We start from the raw sequence: 19,650 nt of genomic DNA, 5'->3' as shown, positions 1-19,650 counted from the left end.
ATTTTTAGTAGAAATAGCAGTAGAAGTAGAAAAATAATTCCCTATAATACATTTATCAAATTTATGAATATCACCGCGTAGCACATATCGCAGTGGTATCACAGATTCACGACAGGAGAAAAAGGGAGATACGTGAGACATTACTAGTCACATTTAACAATAAACGAATACATTAATGATAAACAAATGAATGCTGACTTTCAGTTATTTCAGTAACACAATAAGACTTGATATATAGTAGGGATCCATAAACAATGAATATATTCTCCACTTGGAATGTAATTTACATTTTAAATATTACATTTATCGCAATTATCAAGATTGAAAGCGCTGTGATGATAGGTTCTGAGAACGATGTGAGGAGTAACACGTTGTTGGTAATGTGTGCTTGTGATAGGCGCGTGTTGAATGTGCGTACATGTATTGTCAGGTATAATAATTGACAGACCATTTTCATATCGCTGGAATAAGTGCGGCGTTAAACATAAACAAACAAGCAGTTACATATCATGTGAGGTGATAACATTATAGAACAGATCCATCAGCAAAGGATGACTGTGGCGCCTCTAAATGAATGGTTAAACAAAATCAAATATTTGAGGAATTAGTGGTATTTTATTATTTTCTGTTGATGGTGATCACTTATGTTTACAGTACATTTTGGATTACAAATCAACAAAATTGTTATATCCATGTAAGAATTGTTTACTAACAATAAACGTAGTTTTGTATCGGTAATGACTCATCCTTTTATTTAATACTATGCTATTCCAAATGCAAAAATATCATCTTAGAGTTTTAGAAGATGTAAAAAGAGTTAATGATTTTGACAATTTTTGTGTGAATAATTTGTCAAGTATATTTTGCTGAATCAACTGAATAAAAGATTACTAGGTTAACTTGGACTCCGTATATACGATGTATCATAACATAGCCGTCATTCAGGCTCCTTTGGATAATGAACACTAGGCTTGGTGTTCCACAAATACATTGGATGGGTTTTTCTGTCCATTTCTTCAAGAATCATTCAGGCTGTCTTCCGATGCAGCACATTCGACTATCCATATCCTTATTTGGATCACCTTTCTGAATCTGTATTTTCAACAATAAAGATGTTTAATGTCGTTGCAGGCTCTGATGGACGTCCGAGTCTCCGAATTTGTTATGTAAATGTAGTTTCGCTGTTTTCTTGAGGCGCGTTTATCTTGTACATGTCCCACGAGAATCTGTAATTCTGAAAAATAATAGCAAGATTAGTTATGACAAACTATGAATGTAGTATATGCAAACAAAATATATGAGGTAATAAAATGACAATCTTTTGATTTTGGTAGAAGAAATGGGGTTTATCATAGGGTCCCAGATTGTGTGTGTGTGTGTGTGTGTGTGTGTGTGTGTGTGTGTGTGTGTGTGTGTGTGTCTTAAGAGAAATGGCATCAGGATGTTCGGTACGGGTCTATCGTCCACAACACCTTGCACAGTCCTTGAATTAACAACCATGTCTTTGTAAAATGCTACATCCCAAGTTATGTCGTCAGCAGTGCAAAACGATCTTTGTCATAGATGAGATCAGATACACTGAATTCCTTAGTAGACAGTTGTAGAGCCAGTGAACTGGATCGAATATCATACAGGAGATTGTCTCTGACAGGGGGTTACTACGTCTACGATAAAGCCTTTTGATCCCACCTTGTACTTTTATCTCCTCGACACCTGTGATATATGTCTTTCAGAAGGATAGTGGCCACACTGTGTGTCACACACGCACCCACAGGATTCATAGGATCTCAGTCAAAAGGTAATGACCCCTTTGGTGACTGTCAGTAAATCCAGATTTGAATCCAGCTGTAAAGCTCCAAAGACGCAAAATGTTCACCCAACTGAAAACAGTTGGAGATGATCGTACCGCAATTCTGAGGGACATGGTGCCTTAAAACACCAATGACCTGGTTAACTGAATGTTGCAGTTGTCGATGAGATGCCTTTGCAACTTCTGTGATTAAGAATTAAAAAGTCATATCGCTGTTGTTTCTTACTGTCATTGCTTTGTACTCTGCACTGGTGACCAGGCCATCGTCTTTTGTCAAAGGCTCCCTCAGTTTACACAGCTTTCTCACAAACGGAAACACTAGGTCTGGGTCGAGGGTATTAACGTCCGTGCGCCCTGAACATGGATACAGATTGAAACCTGTACATATTATCCCTTCATCAATACTTCAAGCTCATTCTGTCTATTCCATTTAAATTGTGCCCGTGAAAAATTCCGAGAAATCCCATCCTATACTCACAAGAAATCTCTGCCACAACAAAATATGACAACAGCAACAACAACTTGATACATGCAATAGCAGTTGCATATATCAAGCTTCAAAAGGAACGTATTTTTGCAATGACACAAGGAACTTATAAATGCAGTGACAGAAGTTCTGTGCCACAAAAAGAAAATACTTCATGAAAGTTTTCTAGTGGAATATCAATGCATTTCTTTGACATTAATCTGTGTCCAAATGTAATATTAACGTTTCACAAAAATGGATATATTGGGTCGCCAAATCGCAGCTTAACAAACATGCCAGTTATGGTTTTACAAAGGTTACTGCGAGTAATTACAAACAACCTGCAATATGTCTTAAACTAGTTTACTGTCAGACATTCTTTCAGATGAGGAAACTGGTGCAAATAAGAAACTGTCAACTAGGGTGCGCTTTCTTTGCTATCATAGCAATTCGTGAAAATTCCAGCAATCCCTAACGATCATCTTAAGGCATGTGAAAAAGACAAATTGCTGGAGTCATTCTTCTGTGTAGTACAGTAAGCTTATCATTGAATGGTAAGCGTATTAATAGTCGGTGCATAACATGGGTTAAGATCGTGCATCCTACAATCGACCTCCACATTACAAAAAATAACTACCCGTGAAGATCCGGGATAGAATAGGTCTTCAGCTACTCATGCTTATCGTAAGATGCGACTAACGGTATCGGGTGGTCAGACTCGCTGACTTGATTGATGCATGTTATCATATTCCAGTTGCTAAGATCGATGCTCATGATATCAATCACCGGATTGCCTGTCCCGGACTCGATTTTTTAACAGACAGCCCTCTTATAGCTGGAATAGTGCTCAGTGAAGCGTTAAACAATACACAGACAAACAGAAAGAACACTTCTTTCTTATTTCAAAGTCGGCCTTCCTAGATCATAATTTTTATAAATCCATAATAACAAAGCATAGCATATTTGATATATATGTACTAACCTGCTATCAAAGATATTAAACATCCAATAATCATGGCAATCAAAGTCCCCATCAAACCATACCAGCAGTAGGACACCCCAGTTAAGCTGAATGGCTCAGCGACCATGCTGAAATTTGCAGAAAGCACAATGCTTGAAGAAACATAAATAAACAGACCACGTTAAGAAAAGAAAATCCTCTACCAGTATTATTGTAAATACAAACCTGGTCATTTATTTAATATTGATACTCATTGTCATATATGAAAACTCCTTTTGGAAGAAAGACTGGAAACATATACATACATATACATACTATATATTACGCCCCAGTTACCCAGTCAAGTGTTAATAACAAGGCAATTTACCTTTCATCTATTGTCATTGTGGTAGCTTCATACACGGAACTTGCATTAGAATACATGGAGATAGTCGTGCTATTCAGGACATCTTCTTTTGCACATGCGAACATTGGTGCCGGCGGTAGAGTTGTTGGCCTCGGGCCGTAGATTTGCCCGGAAATGCTCATCCAAACATTGAGAGCCAAGGATATTAGGCCCCCAAAGAATGCACCCTTTACAGTAGAAATAACATTTAACACAACTCATCGTTCCATACAATTATTAAACCTTGGATTTTAACTTACATTGTAATAACGTTGTAACCTGTCTTACTCTCTTGAAATGCACGTACAGTAAACTACGGTTATAACGAACACGCTTATAACGAACTGACGGATATAACGAACTATTTTTTTGGTCCTGTCTATTTGCTCTATATATTCCGTACATTTGCTTATAACGAACTACGGTTATAACGAAATAAAATTAGTGGTCCCTTGGGTTCGTTATTACCGTAGTTTACTGTATGTGTATTAAAAAGGCAGTAACAGACAGAGGAAGATATTTTTTTTCAAAAAAGTATGAAACAAAATTAATTTTCATAATCATAAGAAATCTCTATTGAAAGCGGTTTACACTGTTTGATTCCGACTGTATCATTAGCATTGGAATATGAATGACTGTCATATAGTGCTGATACCAGTTGTTAGTGAAAAGGTGACCATATCCTACCCCAAAGGTGGCACCCGTCAGTGCACATGCAAAGTCAACTGTTCACCTGATGAAATACCTGAACACATGGTCAAAATAGGAAATTTCTTTGGACATTATTTTTGTCACTGATGTGTTCAACTGTTTGAAAGTTTTGCTGAGGCCTTGAATGTTGTAACCTTGATCAAACAATTTTTTATCAAGAGTCATATGGCGCTCATTGACATCTTCGAAGAAAGATCATGCCCGATTGTTCCACATGTTATTGGATGTATTTGTAGGTAGACATGATGTGAAAAACAGTGATATGACAAATGTATCTCACTAACATATTACACTTTGGACAAAGAATCTCACGATTTTGTTGCTCCATGGTATCAGAGCTCCGAGGAGAAACATGCCCAGGACAGGACCTCCACAAGCCCCAAATGCGGCCATAGCCATCTGAAAAATAACAATTCAACATGTGCAGCATTATGTTTGTGGCTACATCTGATAGTTAGAGTTGTTTGAATACGAAGACATCAAAATATGTGCATATTGTCCGATATACCGGTGCTTAACCTCATACTATAAGAAACATTACTCTTGCTGGCAATTGACGAGACCATTAATCGGAATTGAATACATATGATGTTTACATCATAATTTTGTTATATCATATACAGTAAACTGCGTTTATAACGAACACGCTTATAACGAAGTGACGGATATAACGAATTTAGTTTTTGGTCCCGGTCACATGCTGTCAACATGTTGTGCATATGCTTGTTACGAACTACGGTTTTAACGAACTAAAATTAGTTATCCCTAGGAATTCGTTATAACCGTAGTTTACTGCATGTTGTTGTGAGCCTTTACCTGTGTTACAGGGCCTTGAAGTGATTTAGCAGCATAGGCCAGACCGATAGCCAGAAGGCCATAGAAACATACTAGAAAATAGTAACAAAGACACTATACATCACGGACAGAAAGTTCAATGAAATACATCAGATTACACTTTCAGATAACATGAAAGACCAAAGACATTGTTTATTAGACCATTCAGTTGCAGGTTTCATTAACATTGTATTTTATAACTATTCCATTGAAAGGGATACAAGATGACGCACGAGAATATACGATAACCTGTAACCTGATTCTAATTAATATAATGGCATTCAGTCTTGGACTGGGTTCGATCCTGACCATGGGCGAAATGCGAATCCCCGGATCCTTAATGCTACTGTAATTCTGTAAATATTGAATATTAATTATGTAAGTTATGTTTGAAACATTATTTTCAACATGTATTTACCTGCTAATTTGGCTATGACAGTGACGAGAGTTATATTTGAAACATTATTTTCAACATGTATTTGCCTGCTAATTTGGCTATGACAGTGACGAGAGTTATATTTGAAACATTATTTTCAACATGTATTTACCTGCTAATTTGGCTATGACAGTGACGAGAGTTATATTTGAAACATTATTTTCAACATGTATTTACCTGCTAATTTGGCTATGACAGTGACGAGAGTTATATTTGAAACATTATTTTCAACATGTATTTACCTGCTAATTTGGCTATGACAGTGACGAGAGTTATATTTGAAATATTATTTTCAACATGTATTTACCTGCTAATTTGGCTATGACAGTGACGAGTCTCTCAGATCTCACCCTTCGAAGAGATGGCCCCAGAATATCTTCTACTGTGTTGGCAGCTAAAGCGTTTATTCCAGATGATACAGTACTGAAGAAGCGTTCAACAAAAGAAGAAACCACTAATAAAAACGTCATTAAGATGATTGCGTTTACAGTTTACCCGACAATTACACGAGCAGAACAATCTTTTATTGAAAGTTAGTATACGACTATTTGGCATAAACCTGAATGCGCAATAGGTGTATACGCAGACGTACCTCAGAGCGCCACTGAACAACGTCGACATGTAAAGACCAGTGGCTCCAGGGAAGCCGGATAATAATTGCATCACAAAGTACGGCATAAGCTGGAATAGGAATTGCATAACTGTCGATCGACAATATTATCTGAGACTAATGATGATTCAATTGAAGCCATGATACAATGGTCGTATTACATATTATAATTTTAAGAGGGATTCCTTAAATTGCATGGCAATATACTTTGTCCGTCCGTCCGTCACATTTCGTTTCGGGAGCAGATCTTGAAAACCGTACCATATTTCTTCACCAAACTTGGCACATAATGTCATCTCGCAGTATTGAAAACATTTCCTTTCTTGTTGTAAGTTCTGCATTGCTTGTATGTACGTTCCTCCAAAAGTGTCATGGACACGGTTGTTGCATTCACTGACTAACTTCATGCAGAAACGCAACTTATTACAAATAAAACAGTGTAACTGATCTTAAACCTACTCAACTGTATAAACACTGCCTCCTATCCTGTATATATTCTTGTCAACCATACCTGTACTTCACTTGCTTCATAACGGTGTTGGAACCTACACCGAAACCATCACTCCTAATTGTAATAAAGAAGTTGTTCGTCCATTTGTCTCATCCTTACTCATTACAAATACAGTTTCATATTCTATCATAAACTGCAGATGGCAAAACAACACCAATAATAACAACCGGACATGTCATATTGGCGGGGGATATGAGTATTTCATGCTTGGTGTTTTCTGGGGGGTTTTCAGCTGGAAGGGACAACCTTGGTTTGTTGTTGTTTAACCATAGAATAGTTATGTTAATAATGCTTAGACCATATGTTCTCGACAATGTGAGTGTATCTTGCTCCATTGGAGGCAATTGGCACAAACACATGTACGAGCAAAATTCGACTGTCTACATTATTTATTGATCAGCATCAAAATACATTTTGTGTCGAGAATGATGCATTCGGAGAACATGTTTGTGTGTTGTTGTGTTTCATCAAATGTTTATATGTACCTGGTTCCGGTTTGTCACAGTTCCAGCTTCATAAGGATCGCATCCCTGGGTATAGAAAAACCCAAACAAGGCTAATCCTGTTGCCCATAGTAACAGGGCATACAATACCATGAATACCGCATTCAGAAGGTAGGACCTAAAACAAACATGTTTTATGTCGTTTTAATTGAAGATGGTCACACATTTCTGATGAGATATGCGGTTGACCAAAATAGCATAGCGTCCTAATATTATGAATGATACAGGTTAGAAACAAAAATTCAAAAGGACAAAATATCAACTTCTCCAATGATTAATCAGATTCATGTCCATAAGGGATTGAATCATTGTCACCAAATTAAATATTATATTCATTGAATTAAGAATATAAATGGAAGGGAAATAGTCCAAAATGGGATTTACATATGGCGGCCACGACGGCCAAATTTGACTTTGGAGTGAGTGAGTGAGTTGGGTTTAACGCCGCTTTTTACAGTTCCTGAGTTATATCACGGCGTGTCAGCTTAATGTGTGAGGAAAGCCCGAAGTGATGCAGGTCTTAGACGTTTCCAACTTCGGTGAAACTCACGAGCACAGGTATGGTGCTGACAAACCTAGAAACATAATCGGGGCGAACCGGGATTCGAACCCACAATCATAGGTGCACAGTGAATCGCGGCGCCTTAGACGACTGGGCCACCCGTGCACCCTGAACTTTGGATGAGGATTGTTCACACTTGGGTGACATCGTTCGTGAGATTTGAACAGAGGCAGATTCCTTGGCACTACATCCTGGAAATCTAAAACAAGTTGACATTACATTACACACCTCAGCATTCTATAGGTAAGTCCCTTAGTTCGCCTTATCATAAGAGTTGTTGTCAAATACTACTTTGGCTACTTACATTTTAGCGCCCTTCAATGATTTGATTGCAAAGGTTCTTTGACCCATTGACTGCGTGAAGAGATTGACATACCAATTGAAGAAACCACCGATAATAAGCCCCCATACTGTGTGACGTACTCGTGGATCGGGATTTATTCTGTAAAGATAGGTCATAAAACAAATTCACAATTAATGCTTATTTGTTTTGCGATTTTAAGTAAAATTGTCATCATCTTTTATTGCCATTAAAATGATAAACGATACCTCTCGGTTGATTTATCATATTTGTTTTTTAATTGTAACTTAAAATAGGGATATTATTTCCAAAACAAATGAATTGTAATGTCGCTTAGTCAGCATTGAAAGAATACATCAACATGTACATACATACACAATCGCTAAAGGGTATTTTGGACATCTTATCTTTAAAAATCAATAAATTTGTTTGTTTTTTCGGCACAAATATAAATTTCAAACATGGTATGGGTCATCTATTTTTTATCTATTTTTACACCACATTACCCACTCACTGATGAGTGATGGTTAAATAGAGAAAATCAAATTTTACATCAGTCCTTTCAATTTTCAATTCTGTGAAGAAATATAGTCGGTGGTAATGACAGTATAAATAGTTGTAGTTATAGTATAATTATGTAATCCATGGAATGTATTTAATATCATGTCTAACATTGTAAACTAAACCCGAGATAGTCCCTATATTCCTCATCATCGAAATATAGATGATGCTCTGAACGTATATAATTCCATACAGTAAAGTCTAATATACTGACAAAACTAGCATAAACAATTAACAGTTAAGTTAACTACAAAATACAGATCTGGAATTACTCATCAAGACCCAGTCTTCCTTCCTGGTGTGCTGTTTTGAGGACGTTCAGTGTTCCACCAGATCTCATAACTCCCTAAATAAGAAAAATGAAGATCCGGAGTAGAATTGGTCTTCAGCAACTCATGCTTGTCGTTAGATGAGACTAAAGGGATCGGGTAGTCACGCTCGCTACTTGCATGTCACCGTACCCCGATTGCGTAGATAGATGCTCATAATTTTAATCACCAGATTGTCTGTTGCCGACTCGATTATTTACAGATCGCCGTCGTATAACTTGAATATGCGGCGGCGTAAAGCAACAAAGAAACAAACGAATAAAATACTTTTCCGAACGTGTCAAGGTGACTGTAGGATTAATATCCCCTTATTATATCTTGCGAATTAAGACCAACGATCACCGGGCTTATAATGGCGCAACACATTATATATTTCACGTCAATGTGAGGGCACGTTAACTCAAATCTAGACATACGAAAGATCTCATCATGTGACTGTAGACAAGTATAACTAGTGCCAGTCACTAGCTGAACCATATCAAAGAAAACCGTAATGATTCTATTTGTCGAAGAAGCGGGTGTGATGGAACAGAAATCAACCAGCAATAAACATAATATTTTTACTTGATGTTGTTGGGTTTGATAGACATTAAGGCACCTGATACGAGGTTTCTCTTGTATTATGTGGATGTCTACAAAATATCAAAATATTTTTTGTTCTGTCACAGTTTTTTATGTCAAATCACATTCCTGACCAAAGCACATTTAAAAAATGGACATATACTTACAAGGACTATTGAGGTGAGTATTCCCGCCAGCATGATAAATGACTGGAACACATCTGTCCACACCACACTCTTGATGCCACCCTAAGAAGAAGGTCATCATGATTTCATAATATCCATGGGATTCTACAATAAAGACACGTTTCAAAGCGGGAGTGTATGTTTGAATTCTGTCAGAGAAGTCGTGATGTTAAGTGACTTTCCTATCCCTATGCTTCATGCCTAAAACCCGGAGCGCATGCATGTACATGTACATATTACAGTCGAGGTTAATTCCTAAGCATTCCAACTTGTGATACAAGGCTAATAGATAGATCGGGTGGTCGGCTCCATGACTTGATTGATTGTGCGTGATTTTACTCCGACGACGTGGAGTGTTCACTCAGTTCTAGTTTGTCAAGACTCGATCACCAACGGGTTGCAATCATACAGCTGCAGCTGATGTGGCGTTATCTAACAGCCTTACAAACCTTTACAGGAACATACGACGTATATACATGAAGTATATTTACAACTCACTATCGAAGTGTAGATCGTGCCAACGAGACCAACGATCACTATAGACCACCATAATGGAAGACCAGCAACTGGATAAGAAAATGAGGCAAACATTAAATAAAAGTGACAAAACCATTTCCATATGAATAGCAAATCTATATTTAACATAGAGCCAACGCATTATTCGATTCCGTCTATAACATAAGCATGTGTCTATAAATCACAATCAAGTGGTGAAATTTCATTGATACAAGTGAGTCTGTCCAATGTGTTTGGTACATACGTTACACATTTCCCAACCATTGCCAATACAACTTGTGTATATCAATGCATAATAGCACTTGTCATTTATATCATTCACGCAACAAAAGGCTATCATAGAAGTATAAAATAATTGAGTCCTAAGCTTGAATAATATGCCCCATTACACAAAATAGTGAGTGAGTGAGTATGAGTTTACGCCGCTTTTAGCAATATTCCAGCAATATCACGGCGGGGAACACATCAAATAGGTTTCACACATTGTACCCATGTCGGGAATCGAACCCGGGTCTTCGGCGTGACGAGCGAACGCTTTAACCACTAGGCTACCTGACCGCCCCTCATACCAAATAGTACTATTCAATACATGTATATAAATTCCAAGTGATTCCATGACTTGGCTTTTGTTTGGCTAACAAAGCAATCTTTTATACGTTTATCTTCCATAAACTAACAAATATTAGACCACGCCATTATACGGACTACCGATCGGCCGATTATAGGGTGGGCGCGGCTTTAGTTGTATTATTACACTGAACGATGTCACTGATTTCGCGTTGTTGTATACATTGCTGTGTTAAAAATTAAATATCAGTCTGTAACGTTATTCGTGTTGTTATCCTTTATTGATAAGAACTGACTTTAATACATTCTTGCGTTGTTACCCCATAAAGGCTAAAAAAATAATATTGAAATCAATCCATAAATGTCAGCAAATTGTATTTCAAGTATGTTTTCTTGCATTCTCAATATCGTGTGTGAATGGTTAAAACATAACAGCAATACCGGAACATACCCGTCTGGAGTGCCAGCGCTGGTGAAAGTAGGGCGATGGCCATGTATGAAGCCTACAGGGAGAGAACAATAGAAATGTTTTATTGTGCCATGTAGGCGTTTCTGAACACAGGAAATGAAAACAAAATGGAATGTATGTAGTATTTGCACAATGAATCTTCATAGGAATCTGCCTCTTCAAGTTAAGATGATTTCATTGATAACCTGTACCTACCGTCTGAACACAGGAAATGAAAACAAAATGGAATGTATGTAGTATTTGCACAATGAATCTTCGAAGGAATCTGCCTCTTCAAGTTAAGATGATTTCATTGATTACCTGTACCTACCGTCTGAACACAGGAAATGAAAACAAAATGGAATGTATGTAGTATTATTTGCACAATGAATCTTCATAGGAATCTGTCTCTTCAAGTTAAGATGATCTCATTGATAACCTGTACCTACCGTCTGTAACATGCCAATACAGGTACCAAGAAGGCGAACAGCAGTCGAATCAAACCGCATTCCAAGATACTGAAACAACAATGTTATTGTGATCTAAAACCAACTGACAACTTGAATTGCGTGTACTCATGACCTCGACATTATCATACTATCACGTTTTGAAATATCATGTTGTCCCACTGTACGGTTAATGCCTCTTGTTTTAATTTGGAATTAATTTAGTTTTAGTGCCATGTTTCAAATGTTTGAATAAGAGGTATCTACTCTAGATACAAATACTAACAAATATTGCTAAGTTCAACATTGAATTAACTACACTCTTGACAAGTTCAAAATAAGTGTTCAAGTGTTCAAAACACATAGTTTTTCAAAAAGAAGTTGACAAATAACCCTTCAAATCGAGTCCAAAGTGTATGTTTTAATTTCATCGCAACCTGTTGTATACTGCTGTGACTGACCAAGTCATTTCTTGGTTATCGACGTGACAAGTCATTTCTTTGAAATCGTATGTGCGATCTCCAACTGTAATCATTCGCATATCTTTTGACAGGTTGTAGAAATAGTTCAAAATGTGCCGAACGAATATATTTCTCCAACAAACCTTTAACAACAAATTAATTAACATTCTACTAGTTATTTTAAATGTGTGAATCTTATTAGTCAGTTAGAATTACCCCCAGTAAATAATGCAAATTCCAAAAATGCCTCTCCTACCCAAAACTGGGATGTGGAAAAACTTGACCTACATCGCGGTTACTCTATTGTCAGTTGAAGCTGGCATAACGTAAATGCCTAACACCCTTGATTATGACAGACGTTTTTTAGGCTGCTGATTAGCCGGCAGATTCATGTTTGTAACATGTCAGTTTCAAGATTTCACAGCATTCGAAGCCAGCATGTAAAAGAAATGTGATCGTTGTTGACCAAATAGTGGTTCGTGTATGTTTTGCTTTATTGTGCGTGCTCTGAAATGAATTTCATCAAGTTTGATAAGCTGTTGTGATCAAGTGTCTGTTCTGTGATTTCAGCGATGTTCGGATATTTGTTTATGAGTTGTTGTCACCTTTTGAAAGGAGGAGCGTCTTCTGATGGACTTTTGAAATCCCCTTCTCCAAAATCCTAACGTTGGCGGTGATTACAGATCACAAAGAGATTTGTAAAAATATTGTCACGAATAACCAATTTTAAAACACTTTTTTTATAATGTTATACTTTAATTTCATTATTGTTTGTTTTAATGAGGAAATTACCTGTTCGCCACCGAACATGTCCCTAACAGTTTCATAAACGTTATCATTTGTATGCAAAAGATATGCGAATAATTACATTTACAGTGTACAAAGCAGGAAAAGGACAGCATATTCATTTCTCGATGAATAGTGAACTTAATTACATGTATATAAAGAAAAATGATACACAATCACATTCCACAAAAAAAGAGAAATATGCCGTGACACTGAATAATGCTTGATTATGATTGGTCAAAATCAGGTATCTAATTCCATTCGGTACCTCAAAATAACATGACTTTTCACACAAAACGTTTGCGTATGAAAACATCCATCTCTTGACAGCCTACTCATCGATGCATATAACATTGGCTGTCGAGAACCCATTAGAATTGTCTACTTCAATATCACAATAACAGCTCATCAAACTTCTATTTCGGAACACACACAATTAAATAAAACACACACTAAGCACTGAGTCAGGGCCACACAATCCTGGATCACAAAAATGAGACGTGTCGTCCGCAACTAAAAACAGCGGTATTCAGCCATACTTCAGGATGGTTCCGTTGGCAACCAGTAAATCAGAACGTTAATGTGAACATAATTACGTTTTCACTGGGGTCATGTAAATAGCACTATCACAGTGAACAACTATTGTGGCAGCCATGGACAGTGAAGGGGAACGGAAGAATGTCTAGTTCAGTCAGGTCGAAGTTCGGGGTGGAGAGGAAGTCGTTTTTAAATACATATACATCTATGGGGGGTTATTTCATCAATTAATTTTTAAAAACTATGTATTTTGTAATCATTATTTTGAACTAGTCAAGAAGAAAAGTAAATTATCTTGAACTAGAGTAAGATTTGGTACATTAATCACAACCTGTGTAATACTATGTTTATGTTTACCTATGTACCAAAGTTGGATTACGCTGTTGTGCGTTTCCATCTGACTTTGTAAACATGATACCAGCAATGCTGACATTAAAACATGAACACATAATATGGTATAACATGGCATAACATAATTATAACATTTTGGGGGATCATACTGGGATATTTGATCAATCTACGACCTTTGACCTTCACGCAACCCCATTTGTAATGTTATTGCATGCTTTACATCTCTCCTGAAATTACAAGGCCTATGGAGTTAAAACCTATCCAAGGTGTGTTGGCTCTAAAAAGGTTTCAGAGAATTCCTATCAAAGTTTAAGCTTGTCCGTTATTATTTCATCATAATTCAGGTGAGCTTCAGAGCCTTGTGGCACTACTTTTTAATGTGAATAAACTGTGTAAGCTAAGACACGTTCTCATTCTCATGTTCATACTTTACGCAGAGCTACATCGAGTCCCTCACAACTTCCATGGCACTATAACACACCTGGGAGTGAGTAAGTTGGGTTAACGCTTCCTTTAACAGTATTTTAGTCGTTAAACGGCGTGTCAGGTTAATGTGAGAGGAGAGACGGAAGTGATGCAGGTCCCAGACGTTTACCACTTTCGTGAATGCTGACAAACCTAGAAACATAATCGAGGCGAACCGGGATTCGAACCCACAATCATAGGTTTCTGGGGTGCCAAGTGACGCAACTCTGTACAGCGAATTGCGGCACCTTAGACAACTAGGTCACCAGTTCCCCCCACACATCAACAATGGATATGAATAGTTTAGACATCATATCGAAGAATAAAATTTTTGGTTAGATGAATGTGCTCATTTTACTGTTGAAACAGCGTTACAAATATTAGTAATTGGATTCAATTCCAATGTGTTATGTAGAAGATATAAACTGTGTGAGATTAAGATTTCAGAAGGATATGTTACTTTTCTGATCAGCATTGATTGATTGACTTTAGCGTTAGCTTGAGGTTTGAATTTACTACTATTTACTTGGAAATACATTTCCGTTGTTTAGTGATGATTTATTGGAAAGCCACTTTTCTGTGAACGATATTCCCAAGTGAGAAGAGAATGTTTCCCTAATCATCTCATGTTCTCGACAACTGAGACTGCTATGGGGATCACATTGGCGGAAAATGTTCAGTTTATTAAATGTAACGTCTTAGTAATACGAAATACTTAACCTTGTATCAACCAACAAAATTATGTTATGAATAATATGCACTCAGAAGGAAAATACGTTATTGTATTCTTCCCTTTTTATTTTGGCCTGAGGCATATAGTATTGAACACATTCACATAAAGTTTTACGTTCGCTAATTTACTTGACTCGTGTTGAATTGTTTGATGCCATGAGACGATCGGGTTCTTAGTGTTCAAACCATTATAATGACGTCACACTATCGTTGATACAGTTGATTCTGAGCCAGAAATACCATGGCCATTCGAAACGTGCATTTTAACATGTAAAACTGACGCAACCAATATGTCGTACCGGAAAATGCTAGAGTCATTAAAAGATCAACCATGACATGGTTGTAAGTAGGAGAAATTACTCGAATCTGTTGATTCAGGAAGTGAAATTTACTCAACCCTTGAGTCTCGTTGATGTTTACTGCCGCAAACTACAGATTCTCATGATTTCTCCATTATTTATATTATGCACTGGCCATTCGAAACGTGCACTTTACACGTAAAACTGATGCATAATGCATAATTCTAGAGAAATTAGTCCATCAGCCATAACATGGTTTTAAGGCGGAGAAATTACTCGAATATGTTGATTCCGGAAGTACAATAAACTCAACCCTTTGAGTCTCGTTGATTGTTACCGCCGCAAACAACAAATTCACATGTTTTCTCCATTACATATATTTGTGGGATCGGAAACATGGATGTGTTCATTAGCGTCAGGTACACGTACCTCATATACACTAGTGATTCCGAGAGGATACATCAGAGGGAGACACGTATACATGCCAACAATATACACCGACGTCATAGATACATACTGATACATCATCATTGACCCAAACGTGTATATTTCTGCAGGCACACCGAGTAGTGAAATGGCTGATGCCAGAGTCACAAACATCGACACAGCCACGGAGAAGGCACCCATTTGTCTGTTTCCCAGCAAGTAGCCTTCCTTTGTGTCCTTTTCACGAACAGCAAAGAAGATGCCAATTCCCAGGGAAATACCCAGCATGATGCAAAGGACGACATAGTCCACGGTTCCCAATGTTTCTGCTGCCGCCATAGATATGTAGAACACCAACCTCTCAGGTGAAGATATCTGCATTCACTGGAAAGTGACCTACAAACATGTTTGTATCTTCCCTATGTCTGTGCTTTTTTCAAAATGCTAAGTCACGAGTCGTGTGACCATGCATACATACAATTCAGCTTATTAAATACAGACAGTGGTCCTGTCCCAAAAGATATTTGTCCTTTTGCTGGAACTGAATGTCGGCCTCTGTTCAGAGCACCATTATTACTGCCACCCTTTCCCAGACACATCATGCAACAGTGTCTTTAGATCATGCATAATCATGAGTATTGAAAAGTCGTGCTCTACATGCAATCTCATTTCGGCATGTTTCAAAACTAACATACCTTCGTATACGTTCGTTACAAAGTCCTGCGGATCGGGAATTTTCATCAGGAATTGTTTTATCAAGGACGGCAGTAAAAATCCTGAATTTGTGACTGAGCCCTTACGGGACGCAACAAACAGTCGGGAGTAATACTAAGGTATACGACTGCGTTCAGACATTCCAGATCATTGAAGATAGTAATCCGACTTTTTCACTTTTCGTGTCGTAGCGCTGTCTGATCTCAAACGGGAGCCCTAATCGCCACTTTGTGAACGCAGCCAAACATTCGGGAAACTCAGACGATTTTGTCTAGTCGGATTACAATCGTGTCTATGTCGTGGCTATGTCGTGACTATGTCGTGACAGATTCTGCTGTCCTGTGTTGTCTGGACGGTGCCCTGTGGGTCGGGACGCTGATTTGGAGAAATTAGCCGTTGCTCGTCGATTGAGTCCAGATCTTGCCGAATGCGAACCGTCTTTGTCGGTTCACTGTCGTTTCCCTGTCTGATCTCTGTCGGATCGCATTCGGGAGAATCGGGGCGCTGTCGGCACAGATTTGGTAGTTTTTTACCATGTGGAAGATACTAATCGGATCAGATTCGGATTGAGAACGGGAGAATCGGGACGAATTCGGCTGGAAACGGCTGAATCGGGACGCTTCCTGAACCATATGTGATTGAGGTCGTGATTCAATAAATGTTTTCACAAATTTGCGAATTTCCCGCCACGAATCACAGGATCTTGATCAGACTTTTGACAAATTTTAATCGGGAATGGTCCTATCAAGGACGATGTGTCAGTGAGCCCTAAGAGGCGACTGACGAGATCGGGTGGTCAGGCTCGCTGACTTGGTTGATGTATGTCAACGTATCCAAATTGCGTAGATCGATGCTCATGATATCAATCATTGGATTGTCTGGTCCAGACTCGATTATTTATACAGACCGCCGTCATATAGCTGGAATATTGCTGAGTGCGGTATTTATCAACAAACAAACAAACAAAACATACCCCTTCACATTATATCATCTCTCATAAACAGTATTGTGAAGAAATTACCACAAGTCAGGCTCGCTGACTTGGTTGATGCATGTCATTGATCCCAATTGCGTGGATCGATGCTCATGATATGAATCACTGGATTGTCTGATCCAGACTCGATTATTTATACAGACCGCCGTCATATAGCTGGAATATTGCTGAGTGCGGTATTTATCAACAAACAAACAAACAAAACATACCCCTTCACATTATATCATCTCTCATAGACAGTATTGTGAAGAAATTACCACAAGTCAGGCTCGCTGACTTGGTTGATGCATGTCATTGATCCCAATTGCGTGAATCGATGCTCACGATATGAATCGCTGGATTGTCTGATCCAGACTCGATTATTTAGAGACCGCCGTCATATAGCTGGAATATTGCTGAGTGTGGCGTTAAACAACAAACCAAACCAAATCCGGAAACCTTCAGCAACCTTCAAATTTCTGGGTAATTTTCAGATAATTATTTTATTTGTTTCACACTTAAGTGAACAAAATGCACCCACAAATTTTGACATTAATTTTTAAGGTTTCCGGAAGGTATCTGGGCCGGATCCAAAGTGGGAAGGTATCCAGGAGGTATCCGGAAGGTTTCCCGAAGGTTTCCGCATAACGGAAACCTACATTTTTTTGCTGTTCGAGTGACTAAATATTGGCTTGTTACGCCGAAGGAGTTCTCTTACCCAGATGGATACAACATGTGAATATGAATTGTCTATGTAAGAGAATAACCAGCCTAGATTTTCTGCCGAAACAGATTCCACTTGTAAAGGGCAAATAGCTGTGGAAATTACTGAAAATCAGTAATGAGATCAGGCGTTCGCGAAAAGGGTAAGCATGTCCTGCCCTACCGGTAGCCCAATTGCCGCCGTGATCTTGCAGGAATATTGTTAAAAACAGCGACCATCCCCACTAACTCATTCTTGGTTCCCTACCGGTAGCCCCAAATGCCGCCGTGATCTTGCTGGAATTTATTTAAAAACAGCGACCACCCTCACTCAATCATTCTTGGTTCCATCTCGAAACCACTTCACCTTCAGAAGTCAGCCAGACGCAGTGGGGATCCGTGTGAGAGAAATGTCTCAACTCCCTATTGCGTGTGGTTGGAAGCGACAAAATGGATCGTGTAGTCAGGTTCTGCGAGTTGATAAACCCAAAGGCGTCGGGTATTCAACTTTCTGTTTTGAAGTCTAACTGCATTGGACAAGTGGTTCCAAAAATTGAAATGACACGTCTTGGTGCCAACTGCTATTCTAATTGACTTGTATATCTTCACCTTCATAAGTTTCACAAATGGTATAATTATATTTATGAGGATAGTCATTGTTTCATTCCCGTTGTCTACTTCACTTAAAAAGAAATATCAGTGTCGTAAATGTTATTGAGAGAGTAGGTCTGTACATTCAAGTGAGTGAGTGAGTGAGTGAGTGAGTGAGTGAGTTGGGTTTAACGCCGCTTTTAACATTATTCCAGTTATATCACGGCGTGTCAGCTTAATGTGGGAGGAAAGCCCGAAGTGATGTAGGTCTCAGACGTTTACCACTTTGGTGAAACCCACGAGCACGGGTATGGTGCTGACAAACCTAGAGACATAATCGGGGCGAACCGGGATTCGAACCCAAAATCATAGGTTTCTGGCGTGCCCAAGGGACGCAACTCTGCACAGCGAATCGCGTCGCCTTAGACGACTGGGCCACCCGTGCCCCCCTGTACATTCTAAAAGGCAGAACATGTTGCAGTCATTGCGCATAACCAGTCTCGAATATCGACGGAAACATATTCCATTGGGCTAAAAAGGCAAGAAAGCCGTGAATATTATATGAATGGATTATCAGAATTATATGAGTGGATCACTAAAAAAATAAAATAGTAAACTACACTGAGTGAAATGTAAACACCTTCGTGTGGGGTTACTTTCGTAAAATGTGGTATTTAAATGAATTTAATGTAATAATATGTCACTGTCCTTATGTTAGGTATGTGTCATAATTGGTAAATGCGATGTTTATAACGTTTATTCACATCTGTTGTTCGTTGTTTGATTGAGTGAGCGAGCGAGTATGGTTTAACGTCACGTTTAGCAGTATTCCATCAGTATCATAGTGGGGACACCAGAAATGGCTTTACACATTGTACTCTCGTGGGAATCGAACCCGGGTCTTCGGCGT

General features: G+C 38.3%; 1 protein-coding gene across 1 annotated transcript; it reads right to left on the bottom strand.

Annotated features, from left to right (window-relative positions):
* Positions 1 to 595: 595 nt before the first annotated feature.
* On the bottom strand, positions 596 to 16,159 carry LOC124150931 (sodium-coupled monocarboxylate transporter 1-like). The gene is made up of 16 exons (XM_048393632.1): positions 15,764 to 16,159; positions 11,707 to 11,775; positions 11,261 to 11,312; positions 10,225 to 10,292; positions 9,709 to 9,789; positions 8,924 to 8,997; positions 8,094 to 8,231; positions 7,210 to 7,345; positions 6,196 to 6,284; positions 5,911 to 6,026; positions 5,150 to 5,220; positions 4,646 to 4,732; positions 3,605 to 3,810; positions 3,259 to 3,365; positions 2,037 to 2,164; positions 596 to 1,234 (listed from the first exon to the last, which is right to left on the bottom strand). Exons 1-16 carry the CDS (start codon positions 16,139 to 16,141, stop codon positions 1,163 to 1,165), a joined length of 1,872 nt encoding a protein of 623 aa, XP_048249589.1. The 5' UTR covers positions 16,142 to 16,159; the 3' UTR covers positions 596 to 1,162.
* Positions 16,160 to 19,650: the final 3,491 nt, after the last annotated feature.

This window comes from Haliotis rufescens, unplaced genomic scaffold (assembly GCF_023055435.1).
Source record: "Haliotis rufescens isolate VD_foot unplaced genomic scaffold, xgHalRufe1.0.p SCAF_12, whole genome shotgun sequence".
Taxonomy (NCBI): domain Eukaryota; kingdom Metazoa; phylum Mollusca; class Gastropoda; order Lepetellida; family Haliotidae; genus Haliotis; species Haliotis rufescens.
Note: the sequence above shows the minus strand (reverse complement) of the source record. Positions and strands in the feature narration are given on the sequence as shown.

What these genes read in the sequence shown, in the direction of transcription:
- LOC124150931 (XM_048393632.1), bottom strand. Translation starts at nt 16,141, where the DNA reads ATGCAGATATCTTCACCTGAGAGGTTGGTGTTCTACATATCTATGGCG. An exon ending in AGCGCTGGCACTCCAGACGG is followed by an intron (nt 10,293 to 11,260) that starts GTATGTTCCGGT and finishes TTTCTTATCCAG; the next exon opens with TTGCTGGTCTTCCATTATGG. An exon ending in TGTCATAGCCAAATTAGCAG is followed by an intron (nt 5,221 to 5,910) that starts GTAAATACATGT and finishes ACTATTTTCTAG; the next exon opens with TATGTTTCTATGGCCTTCTG.